General features: G+C 39.8%; 1 protein-coding gene across 1 annotated transcript; it reads left to right on the plus strand.

Moving 5' to 3' along the window:
• The first annotated feature begins 1,872 nt into the window (after positions 1 to 1,872).
• Positions 1,873 to 3,181, plus strand: LOC147430698 (uncharacterized). Its single transcript, XM_086493574.1, has 6 exons — positions 1,873 to 2,079; positions 2,242 to 2,373; positions 2,463 to 2,538; positions 2,629 to 2,683; positions 2,784 to 3,012; positions 3,125 to 3,181. The coding sequence occupies exons 1-6, from the start codon at positions 1,873 to 1,875 to the stop codon at positions 3,179 to 3,181; spliced, it is 756 nt and encodes a 251-aa protein (XP_086349700.1).
• Positions 3,182 to 22,779: the final 19,598 nt, after the last annotated feature.

Consider the following 22,779-nt stretch of genomic DNA (forward strand, 5'->3'; position numbering starts at 1 on the left):
GAGTCTAACTCGACCACGGGGAGAAGGGAGTCTACCTCGGCCCGAAAACCTCCTGCCAGGTAGATTTGAAAACTACCTATAGCCATCCACGCCGGCGTGGATGGCTACAGGTAGTTTTTTTCTCAATGTTTAAGGTTATGTTTGTAAGGCTTATGTTTTATTTAAAATGAGAAGCCTTTTGTAACTGTAACTCTTCAAACCTTTCTGTAACTGTAACACTCTCTGTAAAGCCCAAGAGAGATGTTGGAGGGGTAGTGTACCCACTGCACAGAGAGAGAGAGAGAGAGAGAGAGAGAGAGAGAGAGAGAGAGAGAGAGAGACCTTCTCGCTAGTGTATTGGAGAATCATGGCGGAAACTCAAACCCAAGTGCTTGTGTTGGGCTAAGTTGCCATGGCTCTGCCTGGACTTGTGTGTAGCTTCCTTATCATTTTGATTCAAAGCCTAAACTACCTGTAGCCATCCACGCCGGCGTGGATGGCTAGAAGGATTTTTGAATGTGAAAATCTACCTGTTTATAAGCTCTCTCTGAGAATCTTCAGAGCTGCATAGCTTCTCTTAAAACTACTTGAAGCCATCCATGCCGGCGTGGATGGCTAGAAGTAGTTTCTTGCGACATTGATTTAGGTGTAGTGATTCATTGTTGCATTGAATTGAATCATGTTTTATTAAGCTAAGTAAGCTCAATCAAGCTATCCACGCCAACATGGATTTCTAGAGGGAATTTCTTGAGATAAATTTTTTGATTGATCATGCTTTTTTTAAATTTGTTAGCTCCCCTCTAACAATCCATAAGATAAAGTTTTGATTTTTTGAATTGCCTCTAGGCATTCGCGTCGGCATGGACGCCTAGAGGGAATTTTTGTGAAGTAATTAAATTGTTTTTGGTTTTGTTTTGCAAGTCCTTCAATTCGTGGACGAGGTCGCAGAGGGAGACGGATTTCTTCAACTCAAGCTTCCGGTATCTTAGAGAGCAGTGATCAAATCAGTGGAGTCTCTGTCACAGATGGTTTGGAGACACAGGAGGAGGAGATGCAAAGTCGGGACTTGGGGCTTGGATCCATAAATGAAGTTGATGAATCTCTTGCCCCACAAGAGGCATGTTTTCAAATAGTGCCTTATGTCGTAAGAGATGAAGTAGCAGTAGAGACTGAGACAGGGGAAGAGCACAAAATTTACATGCATAGAGGACAAGATATTCTTCAATGTACTCGCATGTTCAGTTGTTTTGACTGTCCACCAATTCCTTTATGTCGATTGATCCCTTATGCAAGGGTGAGAGGCTTACGAGATGATGTTAGTGGATTGAAAGCTGCTTTTGCAAAGGAGGGCTACATGCAAGAAAAAGGAGCTTTTATTGTTTCAGTTTGGAATTGCAAGAAGGAGGAAGCTTATGTGACAGGTATTTCATTTCTCTACTTTGGTCTTTCCTACTCTCTATTTCTAAATTGTTTTTTGTTTTTCTCATAAATAGTAGTTGAGTGTGCTTTTCTGCCTATGATTATCTTTTTTGCAGAGGACCTTCTTTCTTCATGGGACCCAATATGGGTTGATATACATAAAGAGTTTGAAATTGAGCTTTCTAAAAGACCCAACCTTCAAGTTCTCTCTAATAAAATGTTCTATGTTTGGGAGGGTAATCATAGAACGGTCGCTTGGATGGCTGCTATTAAAGAGAGATTCTCCGTTGATCGAGAGAAACATTGTAGTGTGCTTTGTACAGTTATTGATCCTACTCGAGTGCTAGAGATAGCTCTGCTTAGTAGCTTGCAAAGAATGAATTTGTAAGCTTCATGACTTTCTATATATTTTAGTAGAAAATTTCTATGTTGTGTTTCTGACTTTGTATATATTATATATGACCTTGGAATAGCATGAATACACATGCCCTTGTAGTCACGCATCTTAGGGATGAGCTTGTCAACTGCTCCCACATTTGTGCAGCAGATCATCAAGCCTATGTAACAGGGCTTCCAGAAAAAGATCAAAAGTTGATTGCTGCAGTCTGTAAGAAATACTCGAAGGGTGTGGAGCCTTGGTATCCACTTACTCGTCGATACTTGGGAAAGCTCTTATACGATGTGAGTGTCGTTGGCTTGCTTTTTTGGAACGATATTATATTTGCTTTTTGAGAAAATTACATATGTTCAATTGTGTATTGAAGGATAAAATATCCAAGTAATTGAGCCAAAGAGTATGTGCTTGTTTTTTGCAAATGATTTATTTTTAAGTATGTGTTGAAGGTTCAAATGTCCAAGGAATTGAGCCAAAGAATAGAGCAAGCTAGGCAGACAATGACAAATGAAGAATTAATAAAAGAGGAGGAGAAAATATTGAATGATTTAGCACTCAAATATGGAGAGCGCGTTGGGAAGGTGGTTGAATTATTTTTGTTTTGGGTGTTTTGCACATAGTGTAATAGCCATTTAAACTTGGTTTTCTATTCGTTCCTCAAAAATTGCAGTTGCTAAATATTGTTGATCCGAATCTTGGGCCGGATTGGATGCTTCGAGTTCTTGCACTCAAATGGGGTCCTGATAGTTGGGCTATGCTTGAGAAACTGAACTTGATTGCTATGCATGATGCTTCTGTCCTGAGAAAACTATTATAGGTTTCCTTGCTTGAGGTAGATAAGATTACTAGATCCTCTTATGGTTTAAAGAAAGGAGATCATGTGTATCGCATGTGAGTAAAGTTTCTATTGACTTTCAAGAATCTTTGATTGATGTAGAGTTGCTAGTTTTTGTGATTATTTTAGTTTTTTCTCAACTTCCTTGTTATGTAGTTGGATTCATAGAGAGGGCCTTCTACAAAGGATTTTTGTTAGGGCCACAAAGTTTGTGGAGGACTTGAGCAACATTGCTGGTGGTATTTTGTTGCCTCATGATTGCTCTCTTGCCTCTTACTTTGAGGAGCTCAAGTTTGAAGCACGACCCTATCTTTATCCTGTGGAGACCTCTCTTGAAGCTAAGACAAAAGATGTTGACAAGCAAGCTATGAAGAAAGTGGACACGGTACGCATGGCATCTCAGTGGCTAGCCTACAGGTCAAGCTCATCATACTTTTATTTCAAGCTTTTCATAATTACGAAGTGTGTAGTCATGTTATTTTGTTATTTTGTTTTAGATTTCTATTATTCTTGGCTGGAAAAGGCTTTCTACTAGGGATTCCATTCTTAGCTAAGAAGTGGGCACAACTATCTACTGGGGAAGGATGCATGTACTCCCCTTCCATGCATAAGCTCACTACTTGGGAGATGGAGGCATGTCCATGGTGGATAGACATGGCTTCTGGGCATGTATTGGCGAGAGAGAGAGAGCTTCACGATACTATGAGAGTTGGTGGCACATCAGTCGATGTACCTCTCCCTCTTAGAGTGGACGAGGTGATATCCGGTAAATGGTTACTCAAAATAGCCTCAAACATAATTTTTCTAAGAGCTTTAAATTCTCTTTTTCCTAAAGTTATTTGTTATACATACCGGTAATATTGTGTTTCTTTGATTTTTTCAAGCTACAAATTCTTCTCGCAAGGGAAAGGAGGTGATTGTTGAGACTAGGGTCGATGCAAACATGGAGGGAGAGCATGGTGAGCTTTCACTTGTGATGCAATTGTTTGTTTCGTTCATTTATTGGAGTTAAGTCACTTTGTACTGCCTCTTGTATCGCAGTACCTTTGGGGAGATTGTTGCAAAGAAAACCATTTCTTTTGTCTACATCGTTGATACTCCCTTGTCTTCTCTGTCCTCATTGCGTGACTCACGATGCATGGCCATTTCTGGGGACTACATAGCCATTTCTGCTGATTTTAGGCCCGGTGTTCGACATCCGGCATGGATTCGTGTTCATGAGCACATGGGATGTGCACGCCTCGATGGGACCTTGTGCATACGTGGTGGGAGAACAGTCACATGGGCTACTGATTTTATTTTTTTGGATCTTCCCTTTGGTGGTTCCCCATTAGCCTCCCCTATTGTACCCCTTTGGGATGTTTGTAACGAGGATCATGTTCGTGCAGACATGCAGCTTGCATATTCGAGTTTGTCAGACTCAGGGTGGTTGTTGATCATGGTCTCTATGGCATGTTTTTGCTTCATTCATAATTTTATACAATACTTGTCGAGTTTTGTTGTTTGTTTTTTATTGTAACTTTTGAAACCTCTTGCAGGAGATACCATTGGCTGGGTTGAGAGATTTTGTCGTGCATCAGAGATTGCTATTCATCGTTGCATTGTGGTCCTCCATCATGGAGCTTATGGTTATGGTAATAGCTTTGGTGGTCGGATTGAGGTAATGCTCTTCTGCATATGAACTTGTTTGTTTCTTATTTTGGTGTGTTATTATTATTTTGATTGCCCTCTAATTGTCTATGTGGTGGTGTAGTGTCATTGTTCTCTCTTACTTATGGTGCATAGGGTTGGCATGCAACCACCTTGCTTTGTGGCTGAGAGCACTCCACTATTCAATCGTCTTGGCATGCAGCCTTTGTATTCTTACATGATGCACCATCTTCCAGAGTCTTCTCTAGCCAGATCATCATCAGGGGAGTCATGGCGTGGTGTCTTGGAATGAAGTCACTCTTTTATTGCATGTTTTGTGGAGCTTCTTTGTAGGCTTGGAGGTCTTTGTTTGGAGTTGGGATGTGGTACAGCGCCCGTATTGGCAGCATGCTTAGGCACAGAGCGGGTGTGTGTAGCAGTCGACATTGATGACACTTTGATTTCAGATTATGTGGTGGTGTAAAGTCATTGTTCTCTCTTACTTATGGTGCATAGGGTTGGCATGCAACTACCTTGCTTTGTGGTTGAGAGCACTCTGCTATTCAATTGACTTGGCATGAAACCTTTGGATCTTACATGATGCACCATCTTCTAGAGTCTTCTCTAGCGAGATCATCATTCGGGGAGCCATGGGTGGTGGCTTGCAACGAAGTCATTCTTTTATTGCATGTTTTGGAGCTTCTTTGTAGGCTTAGAGGTCTTTGTTTGGAGTCGGGATGTGGTACAACGCCCATATTGGCAGCATGCTTAGGCACAGGGCAGGTGTGTGCAGCAATTGATAGTGACGCCAATTTGATTTTAGATTATGTGCAACCATTATTTCTCCCTAAAAAGCGAAGTAGAGAGGGGGTCTCCACCTCTCTTGATGTTGATGATGTGGGTGACATGCCTTCGCGTGTCAACCCCTTTGATGACTAGTGAGAGTCCACCCTACACTTCATTTCCCCCCCCTATTTTATGTTTCCATCATACTTTTATGCTATTTTGTCACTTTTTGGTATCATTGTTCAGTTTTTGGAAATTATGGATAATGATTCAAACAACAATTCAAGATTTCTTGTGTTTCAATGATGTAGGTTATGTATTGATTACATGTGGATTGTGAGACTTACCTTTTTCTTTTTGTATGGAAGTGTGTTGCCAGTTTATGTTGAGGGGATTGCAAAAACCATGGTTGCTGATATACGATACGATTTTGACACCCACAAGAAGTGTCAGAGACGCAATGTCTTTATTGATGACGAGTGTGACTCTTCATAGTCACGAGATAGAACCATAGCATTTCTTGTTGTCATTAGAGTGCAGAGGCACGACATGCTGTTCTCTATATTCCACTAAATATTCCACTTGTTATCTTACAAATCTAAAGAAATCTCTCTTTTTTTTGTATAAGATTTGGCAATTCTCTCTTAGTACAGTTTTAGAAACTTTGTAGATGTATGAGCATTGTTGACTTGCATTAGATTGCTTTGTAAAATTTAAAGTTAAAATAAAAATTATGGTGTTGAATGTAGTTGTGGATCATTGCATGGTTTGTAATAGCTTTGCTATTAGCTTGGGTTTTTCATTGCTCAACATCAAGTATCAACTGTGCAAAAGAATCTAGAGTCTAATTTTGAACAAACATATTGCTACGATTACTTAGGGATCCAAGATCCTCCTATTATTAAAGTAGGATCTTCATTCATCTTTCTTATCAAAGCCCATTTGGTTTCTTTATTCATTTGCTTGGATTTTCCTTCGCTCGAAAAATCTCGCTCGCCACACGGTAAGACTCCACTAGCCTCATTCCACTACTATTGTTTCCATACCACACTTGGATTTACAAAGAAAGGAAAGTCCTAACACGGTGGCATCAACGTTGGAACCTAAGAAAACACCATCTTTATGCCCTTGAAATAATCCTCTAAATCATCAAACCATGAGAACTCTACTTGTTGTGTTAGCTTTTGGAGTGGATGCAACAACTCAGAAGCTAAATGAATGAACCTTGCCATGTAATTCACCTTGTGGATAAATGATGTAGCCTCCTTGATGCTTCTAGGTGATGGTAATACCATGAGAGCTTTAGTCTTGGATGGATCCACTTCAATTCCTATTTGTAATAGAACGTGTCCAAGAAAAATGACTTTGTCTTCCCAATGTGGCACTTGTGTGGGTTGAGCTGCCCTCCAAGGTTATCTAGGCGCTGGAATCCTTCTTCTACCTTTTGCACATGTAAAGACTTTGAGCTATAGATACAAAAGTCCTCAATGAACACCCTTATTGAATTCCCAAAAAAATCTTGGAACACAAAATTTATGAACCCTTGGAAGGTGGCTGGTGCATTAGTTAGGCCAAAAGTCATGACTTGAAATGCAAAACATCCCCATGGTATAATGAATGTTTTTTTACTTTGATCTTCCTCTACAATTCATATTTGGAAATAGCTTGAATAGTCATAAAAAACAGTGTACTTTTCAAGTCCTGCTACTTCATTTAGAATCTTATCTTGGAAAGAAAGAGGAAAATGGTTCCTCTTAGTTGCTTCATTAAGTGGTCGATAGTCCACACACACCCTCCATTTTCCATTCTTCTTTGGAGTCACCACTACTGGGGACACCCATTTTGAATTCTCCACTAGGTAGATGAAACCTACAAATAGTAGCTTTTTGACCTCCTTCAAAAGTGTTGCCTCCTTTACAACACCCAACCTTTGTAGATTCTACGTTCGAGGATGACTTTCCAGCTTTAGCTCAATCTACCTCGGTTAAACATATGCTACAATCAATGCATTCCAGGAGATAAAAGATTGCCCAATATGTTTTGAACTTCTGGAAGACTTGTAGACTAAAGCATTTCCAAGCACATCTTCTTCTCTAAAAGCTCTCAATAATAATCTCACCCCACATCCTTGGGCATCCTCGCAGATAAAACACCATATATCAAGTGTGAACAGGAGGTCATTTTTCAAAACCCTATGTATGTTCTTTGGGTGCATTAAGTTCTCCCTTATGTAAATTTTATGTCTAATTAAACCCTTGGTATAAATTGATATGATTGATCCTAACTTTAAAAAGATCCTAATATAAATAACTTATGTGTTCCAACTATAAGAAGATATTATGTTGGAATTTGTTAGGATGTTATTCAAGTATAGATTTCTAAAATGAAGTAGCTTAAGGTGCGACCATTTTAATCCATTTTATATATTTTTCAATGTACAAACATACTACATGGTTACAAATACATAACTTAACTTTATTTCTATACAAATTGTCTTTATTATAATGTAAGCACCATTCAATGTCTACAGCCAAACTCTCTCATGCCATATTGATAGAAGTAGAAATTCAGTTGAATTCATACTCCAGGGTTGGTTGCAATGGGTCTACAAATGCTTTGAAGCTTAGACTCTAGCCCATCAATCAACTTATTGAATTCCTAGAATACACGATTTTAAGATAGGCTCTAACAACATCATTAGATCAAATTACAATAGCATTGCTATTTTACTTTATGTTTGAAAATTAAAACTCAACACATGAAGGAGCTAGATAATTTTTTTAAAATCATACCTTTAAAGCATTTGTCCCAAATACTCAAAGCCCATGTAACTTGCTAGATTCTTTTAATCTAGACTACTTGCAAAGTATGCACGTTCTCTCCTACCTTGCAGCCATCATGCACACACTCTTCTTGATATTTTCTTGAGATCAATTAGAAACACCCACCCATGGATGATACAACATATATGTGTGTCCTTCCAAAGCCTTATCGAGGCTTTGATACCAATGGTGGAGTGTGTGGTGCGTGCAGAGTGTGAGAGAGGAGAAGAACGACACAATTTGGGTGGAGCTCAGAGTGAGGATAATGCCCTCATGCTCCTTATTATTTTTGTATATGTGTAAAGATTAAGAGTTTTAGTGATGGGTTAGTAATGGGCTTTTGACCAGTTGACCTAAACCCCAAACACCTACGACATTAAAAGCTTCTCTTCTCTCTCTCTCTCTCTCTCTCTCTCTCTCTCTCTCTCTCACACACACACACACACACACACACACACACACATGGCATGTTATAGCTTGTTGATATTTCCTTGGTATATTTGCTGGGATTGTTGGGTTGGGGTGCCTTTGATGAATAACAGGCCTGTATTCACTGGGTAATAAACTTTTTTGGGGTGGTTCCTTTATGATACCTAATCCCTTGTTGGTAAAGGGGTTTAGGGCGGGTTACCTGGCTCTATAAAGACTGTCTTCTACTGCTTAATAACGTGGTGGCTCCCAATGGGTCTGCATTTCAGCGCTCTAATGCTCTCTCTCTCTCTCTCTCTCTCTCTCTCTCTCTCTCTCTCTCTCTCTCTCTCTCTCTCTCTCTCTCTCTCTGTACATGGTGTCATTGCTACACCATCCCCCTCTTAAAAATGGACACGCCTTACAGATGTGAACGAAGGAGGCTACCTGCTCCAAACCCTATAAAAAGGTGAGATTTACATGCTCACTTAGGATTGGGGGGGTGTGTGTGTATACTTGTGATAGTTTTTCGTATAGTAGGACTGTGAGAGTTTTACCTACAAAGGGTCTATATTAAGTGTCAGATCTATGGCAAAGGGCATGTATAAACTGGCTATTGTCGAGCTGGCTGCTCCGACTCAAACTCAAGTGATTTATGCCTTTGAAATGGACTGTTGTCCCATCTGTTTGATGGGTTGTGATTCCCTTATGGTAATACATATACCGATGGTGGTACATTAAGGGAAACTTCTACTGAACCATTTTTTACTTATGGAACTGGTTTGGTTTTACTCACCTTGCATATTGGAAATGGCTTTTTAAATGACTTATCTTAAGCATCTGTATGATGCTGTCTACAGCTTTGGTTTATAAATACCGTTCGGGTTTAGGGTCTGTCAATGCATATATATGATTTGTCATTGGCATTGCAAGAAGCATTGAAAGGGTGTATCTTCTCTATTGTGTGACCTTGAAAGTCGGTTTTTTTAACAAAAAAAGGGATTTTGATAGAAGTTTGTTTTAATTCTGGTGAATAACCCTACGTAGTGGGGTTGCCATACTGGTGGGTGTTAGGCATGCAGCTTATAGTTTTTGATAAATGCTATCATGGCGGTTACCCTATGGAAATGTACCTCTGGGTTGGTTATCATACTCACCACTCTTATTCAAACATGGAACATGTTGTTGTGTGTATATCTTGGGCAAAAGGGATAGGGTGAATAACCCTATATGATAGGGTTGTCCTATTTGTGGAGGGTAAGCTTACGACCGGATATTATATGTTAAGACTACCGCGGTTGGTTTGTTTCTAATGATGTGCCTCTAAGTTTGTTATTGAGCTTACCATTACTGCTCGGACACGGTCTATACTGTTTTCATGTTGTGAATATAGAGCTTTGGCATATTTGCTCACTTAGCCTAGAATGGTTCATTGTGTACTGGGTTAAATTTGATAGTGGCCACAGGGTTATTTTAATGTTGGTTTTTGGTTTTGATACCGTGCTTACCAATCTTGCTCAGATTTGGTACCCCCATTTTAGTGTTATATAGATCCTTTGAAATTTGCTCAAATATGGCCAAATATGGTTGTTAAGGGTTGGTTGTGAACATGGGTATGGCTGATTATGGCTGAATAATGTTAAGATAATTGGTATGAAAGGTTGTGGATTATAGTAGATACGGTTGTAAATGGGTTACTTATGAGGCTTTTAATGGCTGCTTATTGCATAGAAGATATGGGCCAGGGCAACTCACTTTCCTAGCTTTTGGAACATATGTGGAAATATGGAATATCCCTGCTAGATGTTGTATATTTTTAAAGGGATTTTCCTTCATACTTACTAACTTACATATAGGTTTGACTCCATCTTAGAAGGTATAGGACTTACTTACTAATATCTTTTTATGTTACAGGTGACTCCAAAGTATAGATTGACTGCACGTAAGAGCACTATCACTGGCCCTTAAAAAATAGCGGCAATTAATGCCAAACTTTGTAAATCAAGAAATAGGTATATGTGGAAAATTTCGAGTTTAAATTGCATTATAAAAATTGTCTTCAACCTTATCTCATGAGAGCTTGTAAGGCTAAAGGGGCTCCAAATGTCTTTTTACCCTGTAAATGAAACTTTCTTTGAATATATGTGTAGCTTTACATTTTTTATTATATATCTTTGAAAGCATTTTAGTTGGGTGACATCTATAACATGTGAGTCTTACCATGTGGCGAACGAAATTTCTCGAGCGAAGGAAAATCGGAGCAAATGATTAAAGAAACCAAATGGGCTTTGTTAAGAAAGATGAATGAAGATCTTACTTAAAGCCCTAAGTGATAGCAATACCACTATTCACAATGAGAATCTTTTCTTGAATCCCTAAGTAATCATAGCAATAGCATTGTTCAAAATTAGACTTTAGATTATTTTGTGCAGTTGAGGCTTGATGTCGAGCAATATAGAAACGCAAGCAGGTAGCAAAGCTATTACAAACCATGCAATGATCCACAAGTACATTCAACACCATTATTTAATTTTAACTTTAAATTTAGTCAACAATGCTCATACATCTACAAAGTTTCTAAACTATATTAAGAGACAATTGTCATGTCTTATACCCAAAAAAGAGAGATTTATTTAGGATTGTAAGATAACAAGTGGAATATTTAGTAGAATATAGAGAGCAGCATGTCATGCCTCTACACTCTAACAACAACAAGAAATGCTACGGTTCTATCTCATGACTATGAAGAGTCACACCCGTCATCAATAAAGACATTGCACCTCTGACACTTCTTGTGGGTGTCAAGATCATATCGTATATCAGCAGCCATGGTTTTTGCAATCCCCTCAACATAAACTGGCAACACACTTCCATACAAAAAGAAAAAGGTAAGTCTCACAATCCACATGTAAGCAATGCATAACCTACATCATTGAAACACAAGAAATCTTGAATTGTTGTTTGAATCATTATCCATAATTTCCAAAAACTGAACAATGATACCAAAAAGTGACAAAATAGCATAAAAGTATGATGGAAACATAAAATAGGGGGGGGAAATGAAGTGTAGGGTGGACTCTCACTAGTCATCAAAGGGGTTGACACGCGAAGGCATGTCACCCACATCATCAACATCAAGAGAGGTGGAGACCCCCTCTCTACTTCTCTTTTTAGGGAGAAATAATGGTTGCACATAATCTAAAATCAAATTGGCGTCACTATCGATTGCTGCACACACCTGCCCTGTGCCTAAGCATGCTGCCAATATGGGCGTTGTACCACATCCCGACTCCAAACAAAGACCTCTAAGTCTACAAAGAAGTTCCAAAACATGCAATAAAAGAATGACTTCGTTGCAAGCCACCACCCATGGCTCCCCGAATGATGATCTCGCTAGAGAAGACTCTAGAAGATGGTGCATCATGTAAGATCCAAAGGTTTCATGCCAAGTCAATTGAATAGCAGAGTGCTCTCAACCACAAAGCAAGGTAGTTGCATGCCAACCCTATGCACCATAAGTAAGAGAGAACAATGACTTTACACCACCACATAGACAATTAGAACAATAAAAATAACAATAACACACCAAAATGAGAAACAAACAAGTTAATTATGTAGAAGAGCATTACCTCAATCCGACCACCAAAGCTATTACCATAACCATAAGCTCCATGATGAAGGACTACAATGTGATGATGAATAGCCATCTCTGATGCACGACAAAATCTCTCAACCCAGCCAATGGTATCTCCTGCAAGAGGTTTCTAAAGTCACAATAGGAAACACACAACAAAAATATAGACAAGTATTGTATAAAATTATGATTGAAGCACAAACCTATCATAGAGACCATGATTAGAATCCACCCAGAGTCTGACAAAGTTGAATATGAAAGTTGCATGCCTGCACGAACATGATCCTCACTACAAATATCGCAAAGGGGCACAACAGGGGAGGCCAAAGGGAAGATCCAAAAAAATAAAATCAGCAGCCCATGCGACTGTTCTCCCACCACGCACGCACAAGGTCGCATCAAAGCGTGCACATCCCATGTACTCATGAATACGAATCCATGCCGGATGTCGAACATCGGCCCTAAAATCAGCAGCAATGGCTATGTAGTCCCCAGAAATGGCCATGCATCGTGAGTCAGACAATGAGGACAGAGAAGACAAGAGAATATCAACAATGTAGACAAAAGAAATGGTTTTCTTTGCAACAATCTCCCCACGAGCTACTACGATACAAGAAGCTAAACAAAGTGAATTAACTCCAATAAATGAACATAACAAACGACTACATCGTAAGCGATTGCTCACCATGCTCTCGCTCCATGTTTTCATCCACCCTAGTCTCAACAATCACCTCCTTTCCCTTGTGAGAAGTATTTGTAGCTTAGAAAAATAAAAAAAACACAATATCACCAGTATGTAAAACAAATAAGTTAAGGAAAAAGAGAGTTTAAAGCTCTTCAACAAATTATGTTTGAAACTATTTTGAGTAACCATTTACCTGATATCACCTCATTCACTCTAGGAGGTAGAGGCACATCGATGGATGTGCCACTCTCATAGTATCGTGAAGCTCTCTCTCTCTCTCTCTCTCTCTCTCTCTCTCTCTCTCTCTCTCTCTCTCTCTCTCTCGCCAATACATGCCCAAAAGCTATGTCTATCCACCATGGACATGTCTCCATCTCCCAAGTAGCAAGCTTATGTATGGAAGGGGAGTACATGCATTCTTCCCCAGTAGATAGTTGTGCCCACTGCTTAGCTAAGAATGGAATCCCTAGAAGAAAGCCTTTTCCAACCAAGGATAATAGAAATCTAAAACAATCAATCAAAATAACATCACTACAAACTTTGTAATTATGAAAAGCTTGAAATAAAATTATGATGAGCTTGACCTATAGGCTAGCCATTGAGATGCCATGCGTATTGTGTCCACTTTCTTCATAGCTTTCTTGTCAACATCTTTTGTCTTAGCTTCAAGAGAGGTTTCCAAAGGAAAAAGATATTGTGTCCACTTTCTTCATAGCTTGAAGAAAAGTATGATGAGCTTGACCTATAGGCTAGCCATTGAGATGCCATGCGTATTGTGTCCACTTTCTTCATAGCTTGCTTGTTAACATCTTTTGTCTTAGCTTCAAACTTGAGCTCCAAAGTAAGAGGCAAGAGAGCAATCATAAGGCAACAAAATACCACCAACAATGTTGGTTAAGTCCTCCACAAACTTTGTGGCCCTATCAAAAATCCTTTGTAGAAGGCCCTCTCTACGAATCCAACTACATAACAAGGAAGATGAGAAAAAACTAAAACAATCACAAAAAACTATCAATCCTACATCGAAGATTCTTGAATGTCAAAAGAAACTTTACTTACATGCGATACACATGATCTCCTTTCTTTAAACCATAAGATGCTCTAGTAATCTTGTCTGCCTCAAGCAGGAAACCCATAACAGTTTGCTCAAGACAGGAGCATCATGCATAGCAATCAAGTTCAGTTTCTCAAGTGTAGCCCAACTATCAGGACCCCACTTGAGTGCAAGAACATGAACCATCCAATCCGGTCCAAGATTCGGATCAACAATATTTAGCAGCTATAGTAATTGAGCAACGAATCCAAAACCAGGTTTGAAGAGCTATTACACTATGTGCAAAAAACCTAAACAAAAATAATTCAACCACCTTTCCAACACACTCTCCATATTTGAGTTCAATATCTTCTCCTCCTCTTTTATAAGTTCTTCATTTTTCATTGTCTACCTAGCTTGCTCTATTCTTTGGCTCAATTCCTTGGACATTTGAACCTTCAACACATACTTAAAAATATAATTTGCAAAAAAACAAGCACATACTCTTTGTCTTAATTACTTGGATATTTTATCCTTCAACACGCACTTGAAAACACATAATTAAAAAAAAAACCAAACACAAGATCTTTCTTGAAAAGCAAGCCAGAGACACTTATATTGTATAAGAGCTTTCCCAAGTATCGACGAGTAAGTGGATACCAAGGCTCCACACCCTTTGAGTATTTCTTACGGACTGCAGCAATCAACTTTGGATCTTTTTCTGGAAGCCCCGTTACATAAGCTTCATGATCTGCTGCACAAATGTAGGAGCAATTGACAAGCTCATCCCTAAGATAGGAGACCACAAGAGCATGTGTGTTCATGCTATTCCAAGTTCATATACAGTACAGACAAAGTCAGAAACATAACATAGACATTTTCTGCTAAAATATATAGACAGTCATAAAACTTACAAATTCATTCTTTGCAAGCTACTAAAAAGAGCTATCTCTGGAACTCGTGTAGAATCAATAACTTACAAAGCACACTACAATGTTTCTCTCGATCAATGGAGAATATCTCTTTTATAGCAGTCGTCCAAGGGACCGTTCTATGATTACCCTCCCAAACGTAGAACATTTTATTAGAGAGAACTTGAAGATTTGGTCTTTTAGAAAGCTCAATTTCAAACTCTTTATGTATATCAACCCATATTGGGTCCCATGAATTAAGAAGGTCCTCTGCAAAATAGATAAGCATAGATAGAAAAGCATACTCAACTACCATTTATGAGAACAACAAAAAACACAGTAGAAACAGATAGTAGAAAGATCAAAGTAGAGAAATGAAATACCTGTAACATAAGCTTCCTCCTTCTTGCAATTCCAAATTGAAACAATAGAAGCTCCTTTTTCTTGCATGTAGCCCTCCTTTGCAAAAGCAGATTTCAATCCACTAAGATCATCTCTTAAGCCTCTCACCCTTGCATAGGGGATCAATCAATATAAAGGAATCGGTGGTGGACAATCAAAACAACTAAACATGTGAGTACATTGAAGAATATCTTGTCCTCTATGCATGTAAAGCTTGTGCTCATCCCCTATCTCAGTATCTATGGCTACTTCATCTCTTAAGACATAAGGCACTATTTGTAAACATGCCTCTTGTGGGGCAAGAGATTCATCAACTTCATTTATGGAGCCAAGCCCCAAGCCCCAAGTCTTGACTTTGTATCTCCTCTTCCTATGTCTCCAAACCTTTTGTCATATCTGTGACAGATACTACACTTATTTGATCACTACTCTCTAAGATACTGGAAACTTGAGTTAAAGAGAGTCGTCTCCCTTTGCGACCTCGTCCACGACTTGAAGGACTTGCAACACAACAAAAACCAATTTATTTACTTCACTGAAACTACCTCTAGGAGTCCATGCCGATGCGGATGCCTAGAGGCAATTCAAAAAATCAAAAACTTTATTTATTGATCATCCACCAAAGAATCCAAGTCGGCGTGGATCACAAGAGGGAGCTAACGATTTAAAAAAAGCATGCACAATTATAAAATTTCACCTTGAGAAATTCCTTCTAGCCATCCATGTCGGCGTGGATGGCTTGAGGGAGCTTACTGAGAATGAATCACTACAAAAGAAAATTGTCCCAAGAAACACCTTCTAGCCATTCACATCGGCGTGGATGGCTACAGGCAGTCCTTAGAGAAGCTATACAACTTTGCAAATCTCTAGAGAGAGCTTATCTATAGATAAATTCACACATTCAAAAATTCCTTCTAGCCATACACGTCGGCGTGGATGGCTACAGACACTTCTAACAGAAGCTATGCAGCTTTGAAAATCTCCGTAGAGAGCTTATCTATAGATAAATTCTCATATTCAAAAATTCCTTCTAGCCACCCACGCTGGCATGGATGGCTACAGACAGTTCTAACAGAAGCTATGAGACACCATAAATCACAAAAGCAATAGAGGGTATGCAGTAGTTTTGTTTATCCAAGAGTTTAGGCTAAGAATGCATCTCTGCTTTAGTTTAGTTTATCATTCTGTAATTGTTAGAAAGCTTTACAAAAGGTTTTTGTATTCTTTAAAAGGGTCAATAATTTAAATTAAAACTAGTAGCCTTACAAAACGTAATCTTAAACATTGGGAAAAAAACTACCTGTAGCCATCCACGCCGGCGTGGATGGCTACAGGTAGTTTACAAAGGTACCTAGCAGGAGGCTTTTGGGCCAAGGAAGACTCCCTTCTCCCCATGACGATTTGTATTCGAACTCCGATCTTGGGTTTAGGGTTTCATTAGCGCTTAAGGCATGCTGCAGAGATTGAAGGTTGAAGGCAAGATTGAAGATTGAAGGCAAGATTGCTTGCTGCAGAGAAGGATTGCATAGTGTAGAGGGCCTCAGAGGGCATAAGAGTAAGTAGCACAAGAGACAAAGGCTCTCAGTCTGAAGCGCAAGCTGGCCATGAGATTAGTGCAAGTATTTAGGAGATTAGTGCGAGAAGTTTGCAGGCAAAATAGAATCGCTGCAGCAGAGAAGCCAAGATAAAATAAAAGGGCCTCAGAGTGGCACAAGAGAACTAGTAAAAAAACACAAGAGAAATCTAAACTCAAATCTTTAGATGGCCTTACCCTTTCAATGCACTATTCGGGAAAAGTGTTCGCTTAAAATACACTGAAAATAGTGTAATTTTGCAAAAATACTAGCCAATATTGTAAATTTCCGGTTCAGATTTGTCTCATGTTTGTAAGCGTTTGTGAAAATGATTTTTCCCAAACACCATTTCAATGTAAGCGTGTCTACACACAGGGTGCCCAAGATTGGGCACCTTGCACGTGTGCTGAGGTGGGAGACGCACGTAACAAGTCATTATTGGTGGCGTAGTTTTTGGCATGGACATGACAATGGGCAGTCAATCTTCCCTGACCATGGGCTTTAACACTGGAGGCAACAACCAATCGGCTAAATCCATTTTCATGCTAGCACAGTGTAAACATTACGTTACGACTAGCCCACTTGGTGTGTAAAGGGGTTCCTGCCACCCCAAAAGGGGATGGACATTAGGCTATGGTCACGCGAGGCTTAGTTTTTGGTTATTTTTGCCGACCATATCTGATGCTTGCCAGCTTTTGATTGTTGTTAACCGCTTTTTTCTCTAACTATGCCTAAAAAGGCATACTACACAAAACTCTTCTCGGTCACTGCCGATCAACACCAGGTTTCTCTCTCCTGCCTCTGCATCAATCTTCATCTCTCTACCTACTGTTGAAGGTGGAAGTTCTAAGCTCTTGTCAGAGACTACCGGGGCTTAGTGCTAACTAAGCCTTGCGTGACCATGCCCATAGCTCAACAATGTGCAAACACTCTAAAATTCAGTTGGAGAGGGTATTGGAATTTGTGCATGGGATATTGAAGAGGGTAGGTGGAATTCGCTTGTCATTACTATGCACGAAACACTGAAAATCTTAAAACTCAAACTGAATTATTTTTATTATAATATATTTCATAAATCTCTGATTGTTGTTCCTAAGAACACGAACATGCAATCCTCTTGGAGGCTTGCGGTTATGAATAGGATTTTAATCATATCAGTCTATTGTATTTACACCCGTTGTATCAATCAGAACCATGCCACTGCTTTCTAGTATTTCTTACCTTCTGCTTAGCACACTATTAACCCATGGGGAGATGCATTACAGTTTTTGTCTAGGGCGTGGACACAAGCTAGTTCTTATGTTTGATACCAGAATTTATTCTTTGACGATTGCTTCTTTGCAAGAACATTTTGAGCTTTGTGATGCTAATTTTTGTCTTTGTCCATTAACATTATTTGGACCGCAAGTCAAGGTAGAAGCTACTTTATCATCAAATGGTGAACAAACTTTTATGCTTGATCATGAGCAACACTAGTTCTACAACGTGGATATGAGAAGAGAGGATCAGATTGATGCTGGCATTGGCAGAGTTTCTCAAGACAAGAAAGACAAGAAAGTACCTCTCTCAAAGATCAATGCAAGTGTGATTGACATGATTAAGTGCATGCCATTGCAAAGCAATTTATATATTGTGCTCCATCAAGACAAGAAAGTGGTCTCTACTGATGAGCTCCCAGCTCATTATGATGGGTATATTGCTTTTGAATTACCGCCAGCTGGTCATTCTTCAGGTATGAGTGGTATGGAGCAAAGACATGATAGTCACATGTGGACAAAATATGTTACTTGTAGTAGTGATAGTTTTGATGGTGTTGTCAAATTTAGTAGATGCTCTAGGCATTTGCATCAACATTGATTGTCCATTTTATTTGCGTTCAAATATGTCCAATGAGTCTCAATGGCGAGGTTGGCTTGTTAAATCTAGTCCTAAAGGATTGATTTCTTCTCAGTATGGCACACTGGCATGCACTCATTGTGGACAAATTCCCGAATGTGTTTCTACATGTCTTGCAGTTATTTACTATTGTTTGCCTAGAGATAAGCATAATTGTACTAGGTGTGCTTTGCATCTTGGAGAACATAATCATCCATGTTTAGAAGGGAGGAGTCGAATGGTTGAAAGTCACATTGATGAAATGTTGCTTGATCGTGCAAGTCAAGATCCTTTGGTGACTGCAAAACAATTGGAACAGGCCACCACTCATGATCTTATCATGGAAAATCTTATTGGACCAAGTTCAACAGCAAGTGCTTTGATTGAAGATTTGGAATTTGCTGAATTCCTTGACAATGTGACTCCCCTGTCAAATAAAAGGAGAGTGGAACAAAGCTTGGAGTCTGCAAAAAGATCAAAGAATATCACTTCAAAGGGTCTTGAGGCAGTGCTTGACTTGAAAAGCAAGTGCATATATCCTTTCATCCATAGTATCCTTTTCCCAGGCCAATTGGGTGATAAGGTACAACCTCATGTATTTAAAATGTCAATTAAGGGACTGGACAGTGGAGTTGATTTGGTGAATCGTATGCGCCCTAGAGGTAATTTAGAGAAAATGTGGGTGCACTTTGATCATGTTCGCCGTGTACAAGGATGGCCGACTATGTCGGTGTATGTCTATGACCCTTACGTACGAGAGCTGCTCACCATTGCAACTGCTGAGTTTAGCATGGAAAACAAATATGCTCAGATTGAATTTCGGAAGATTCTAAACAATGTGGTTAAGGAACAGGGTGTTGATAAGCCAGAGTTCAGGGGATTTATGGCAGATGAAGCAAGTGCCAATTAGATTGTTGTGCGTACTGTTTATTTTGGGGGAGCAAAGAGGTCTATTCCAAACAAAGAGAGATCAATCTTTGTTTCATTGGGAGCAAAGTATGGTTCGACATACTACCAAGTGCATCCATCCCGCATTTCAAGAGGAGCATAAGATTTTGTGCCGTAAGTGGAGAACTGCACCTACAGAGGATGCGGCTGAGCATTGTAAGGGAGAGCTTAGAAGATTTTGGAAAACAGGAATGGCCATTGAAGGGGAGATTGCCTCATTGGCGACATGGCTGGCTTGGTGGGATGTATGACTGCCTCATTGGGGGGAAAGATTTGTATCACAAGATGCTGCAGGAATATTTGTCCCTAACACAAACTTTTCTGAGTCAAAATATGCTAGTATGCGTGCCTCTATTGGTTATAAGGATCACATAATCTTGTATGAGGCAGCATGTGCAGATATGGCTTTAGATGTGCTTCAAAGTGTGAAATATAATTCCTATTTGAAAGGTGTGGGAAGCTCCACCAGTCTCAGCATTAAAGATTTGGCAGATCGCTTCATGAACCAAGATTCATCTGCTTGAGTGGCAGCAGCAGGAAAGAAACTAGTTGACCTCACACATTCTTCAATGCATGAAATGGGTGTCAATAGTCCTGAAATGAATAGAAATATACTCCAAGAAAAGAGTATTAGAAAAAAGAGGCCAATTTTTGCTGATGCAAATATTGTCTTGGAGGAGGATAGCCACAGGCCAGAGTATGTTACAATGACAACTTCAATTGGTGGGCTTCAGCACAAAAAAAGAACTCCAAGGGATGTCCCATATCCCGAAGTAAATGTAGCAAAGCTAGTTTGGGAAATAAGGAGAACATAACCTGGGCGAAAGATGACTTATTTTGGTGTGGTGTCAAAAGATGAAGATCGATGTGGGCGGTTCATTAATGATTGTTCAATGGATGCCAAAATAGGGGTGCCAGCTCCTTGTTTTTGGGGTCACAGAAAATATCCTCCATCTAGTTCACAACAGGGAGGCCTTGTGGAAGGGTTCATCTGGTTTTTTAACTCCAATAACATGCACACCTGGAAGGTTCACAGCATGGTTGAAGGGCCGCCAGGTCCTGCTCCAGGTGTTTGGGTGGTTGCAGAGGGCACAAATTTGCAACCTCAAGAGGTAACACAATTGCAAGCCAATGATTTTGTTTTGCAAGCAGGAGTGACATCAACAACAAGAATGCATGAAACAGTTCCATTGAACCAAAGAGTTGCTAGCAGCGTCCGTCCCAAAATTAGAGATGGAAAGATTGTGAAATGGAGATCACGATTAACAAAGGATTTCCATGGCAAGATTGAAGTGGGTAGAACCATGACAGTAGAGTTGGTGCGAGAGGTCATTGTGGTTTGCAATGAAACACATGTATTCCATGTTAAGACTGTGGGGCCAAGTGCAAAGGGAGTGACATACTCTGTGACAATGTCAGATTTTACTAGATGTACTTGCGAGGATTTTCAAAACCGAGAAAGCAAGCGCCTTGTGTATATGCCATGTAAGCTCATTTACTTCATATTTTTGCAAGTACTTGGCCTTGACCCTCATGATCATAAGTTCATGCATCAGGCTGCTCTAATGAAATTGGAGTTAGTCCAAGCACTTGGAGGTTCAAGGGTGCTGATGCATCCTTAAAGGCTTGTGGACCTTGCAATGGTTTTGAGAAGTAATTTTTTGGGTGATATGTGCTTAGGGTATTAACTTTTGCCTCAAATATTATCATATGGCAGTATTTAGTTGTTGTGCTCTCCATTTTGATTTGTAGATGCGATACACCTTTTGGTTAATTTCAATGTTGATGGAAGGTTTTTGGCATGTGTTAGTGATAGAACAATTTAAAAATTATTTTTATAGGTAAAGAAACTATGTAGGGAGTGTCTCTAACCAATAAAAGTCCAAGATATATACAACTAATATATTTCACAAGGATATAAAAAAACATTGTAATTTTTGCAAAGTTTATGGTTTGCTCAATTTTGTGTCAAGAAAAATTATAAGTTTTGCTCGGTTTATGGTTTGCTCAGATTTTGGGATTCCTCTAACATGTGGGATACCCATGCGTCACCTGCATACTAAAAGTTGTGTTGTTTCCATGGGTTCTGTTACCATATACATGTGGTAGTGATGTGTGTGAACACACTAGGACCGCCGGGGCATTTTTTCCCTCTTTAGGAGGTTTTTTCCCCCGTGCATTGTATATACGCCCATCACTCTAGGGCTATCTATCTTTCCATTTCACACTAAGTAACACACTCTCTATTGTGTTTCTTGAGCTTCCTTCGTCTTCTCCAAGCTGTGTATGTTTCTCTGCAACCCTAATTCCAACAATTGGTATCAGAGCAGGTCACGTCCTCCCGGGCTTAGTCCCCAGCTGCTCCAGCACACGCCTGCTCACTTTCTACGATTTCAGTGAGCTTTGGCGAGCGTTCGGAGGTCGACAATTTTTTTGGGTATACTCGAAGAGCTCGGTCTGCTCAGAATTTTGATTTGGGCTCATTTCGGCCTCCGTTTCCACTACAGACAGTACTGCACAGGCTATTTCGTCATTTTGTGCAGAATTTTTGTCAGTGCCGTTTTCTGCATTACAGGTGCCTTATAGTCTTCTACGGTTTGTGCTATATAGCACAGGTTGTTCCCGCTCCGTTTCTCCTATTTTCGGGCAGTTTTCACATCAGGTGCAGCATTTACCATGGCTGACAACAACAACACACATGTGTTCAAGATGTTTGCTGCCGAGGACAGGTTGGATGGGGACAACTACCTTATGTGGGCTTATATGATGCAACATGTTCTTGTGTCAAAGGGTGTCTGGAACATTGTGCAGGGCATTGATGTACGTCCTGGTTCTGAGGATGTAGGCGATGTTGAGGATGTTGCAGGTCTTGCTGCAAGGACTGCAGCTGTTAGAGTTGTTTTACCTACGGCGTTTTTTGTGAAGCACACCATTGTTCCTCACATCCGTTCCACAAAATCTGCAAAACAGGCTTGGGATATTCTAGCAGGTCTTTATGCAAGCCACAATGAGGCTAAAATTTCATTGCTGCGTAAAGAGCTGGAGTCAAAGATTATGCATGAGGAAGATGATATGGACACTTTCCTTGCTAGTGTCAAGGATATCAATGAGCAGCTTATTTCTGCAGGTGAAGTCATTTCAGACAGTTCCCTTGTGCAGATTGTTCTTGATGCCTTACCAGATTCCTATCAAACTTTTGCTAGTACTTGGAGACTTATGACCCAAGGAAATCCTGAAGTTGTCAAGTTTGATGCATTATGCACATTGCTGTTGCAAGAGTCACTTTCCAAAAAAAACAGGACTAGGCAGTGTGCAGTTGAACAGGCTTTTATTGCTTCTCAAAGAAAGGGTGGTAACAGGAATGCAGCCACTTATTATGGTTCTGCTGCGAGTGGCAAAAATTATGTTCCTAATGCTTTTGCTGGCAGGAATTCGTCTGGAAATT

This window comes from Adiantum capillus-veneris, chromosome 21 (genome assembly GCF_014529385.1).
Source record: "Adiantum capillus-veneris isolate H3 chromosome 21, ASM1452938v2, whole genome shotgun sequence".
NCBI classification, from domain to species: domain Eukaryota; kingdom Viridiplantae; phylum Streptophyta; class Polypodiopsida; order Polypodiales; family Pteridaceae; genus Adiantum; species Adiantum capillus-veneris.

Excerpts from the sequence above, each read along its gene's own strand:
- LOC147430698 (XM_086493574.1), top strand. The coding sequence starts at position 1,873 with ATGAATACACATGCCCTTGTAGTCACGCATCTTAGGGATGAGCTTGTC. Across the intron at positions 2,080-2,241 it reads TGGGAAAGCTCTTATACGAT|GTTCAAATGTCCAAGGAATT; the intron begins GTGAGTGTCGTT and ends TATGTGTTGAAG. Across the intron at positions 2,539-2,628 it reads ACTCAAATGGGGTCCTGATA|ATAAGATTACTAGATCCTCT; the intron begins GTTGGGCTATGC and ends TGCTTGAGGTAG.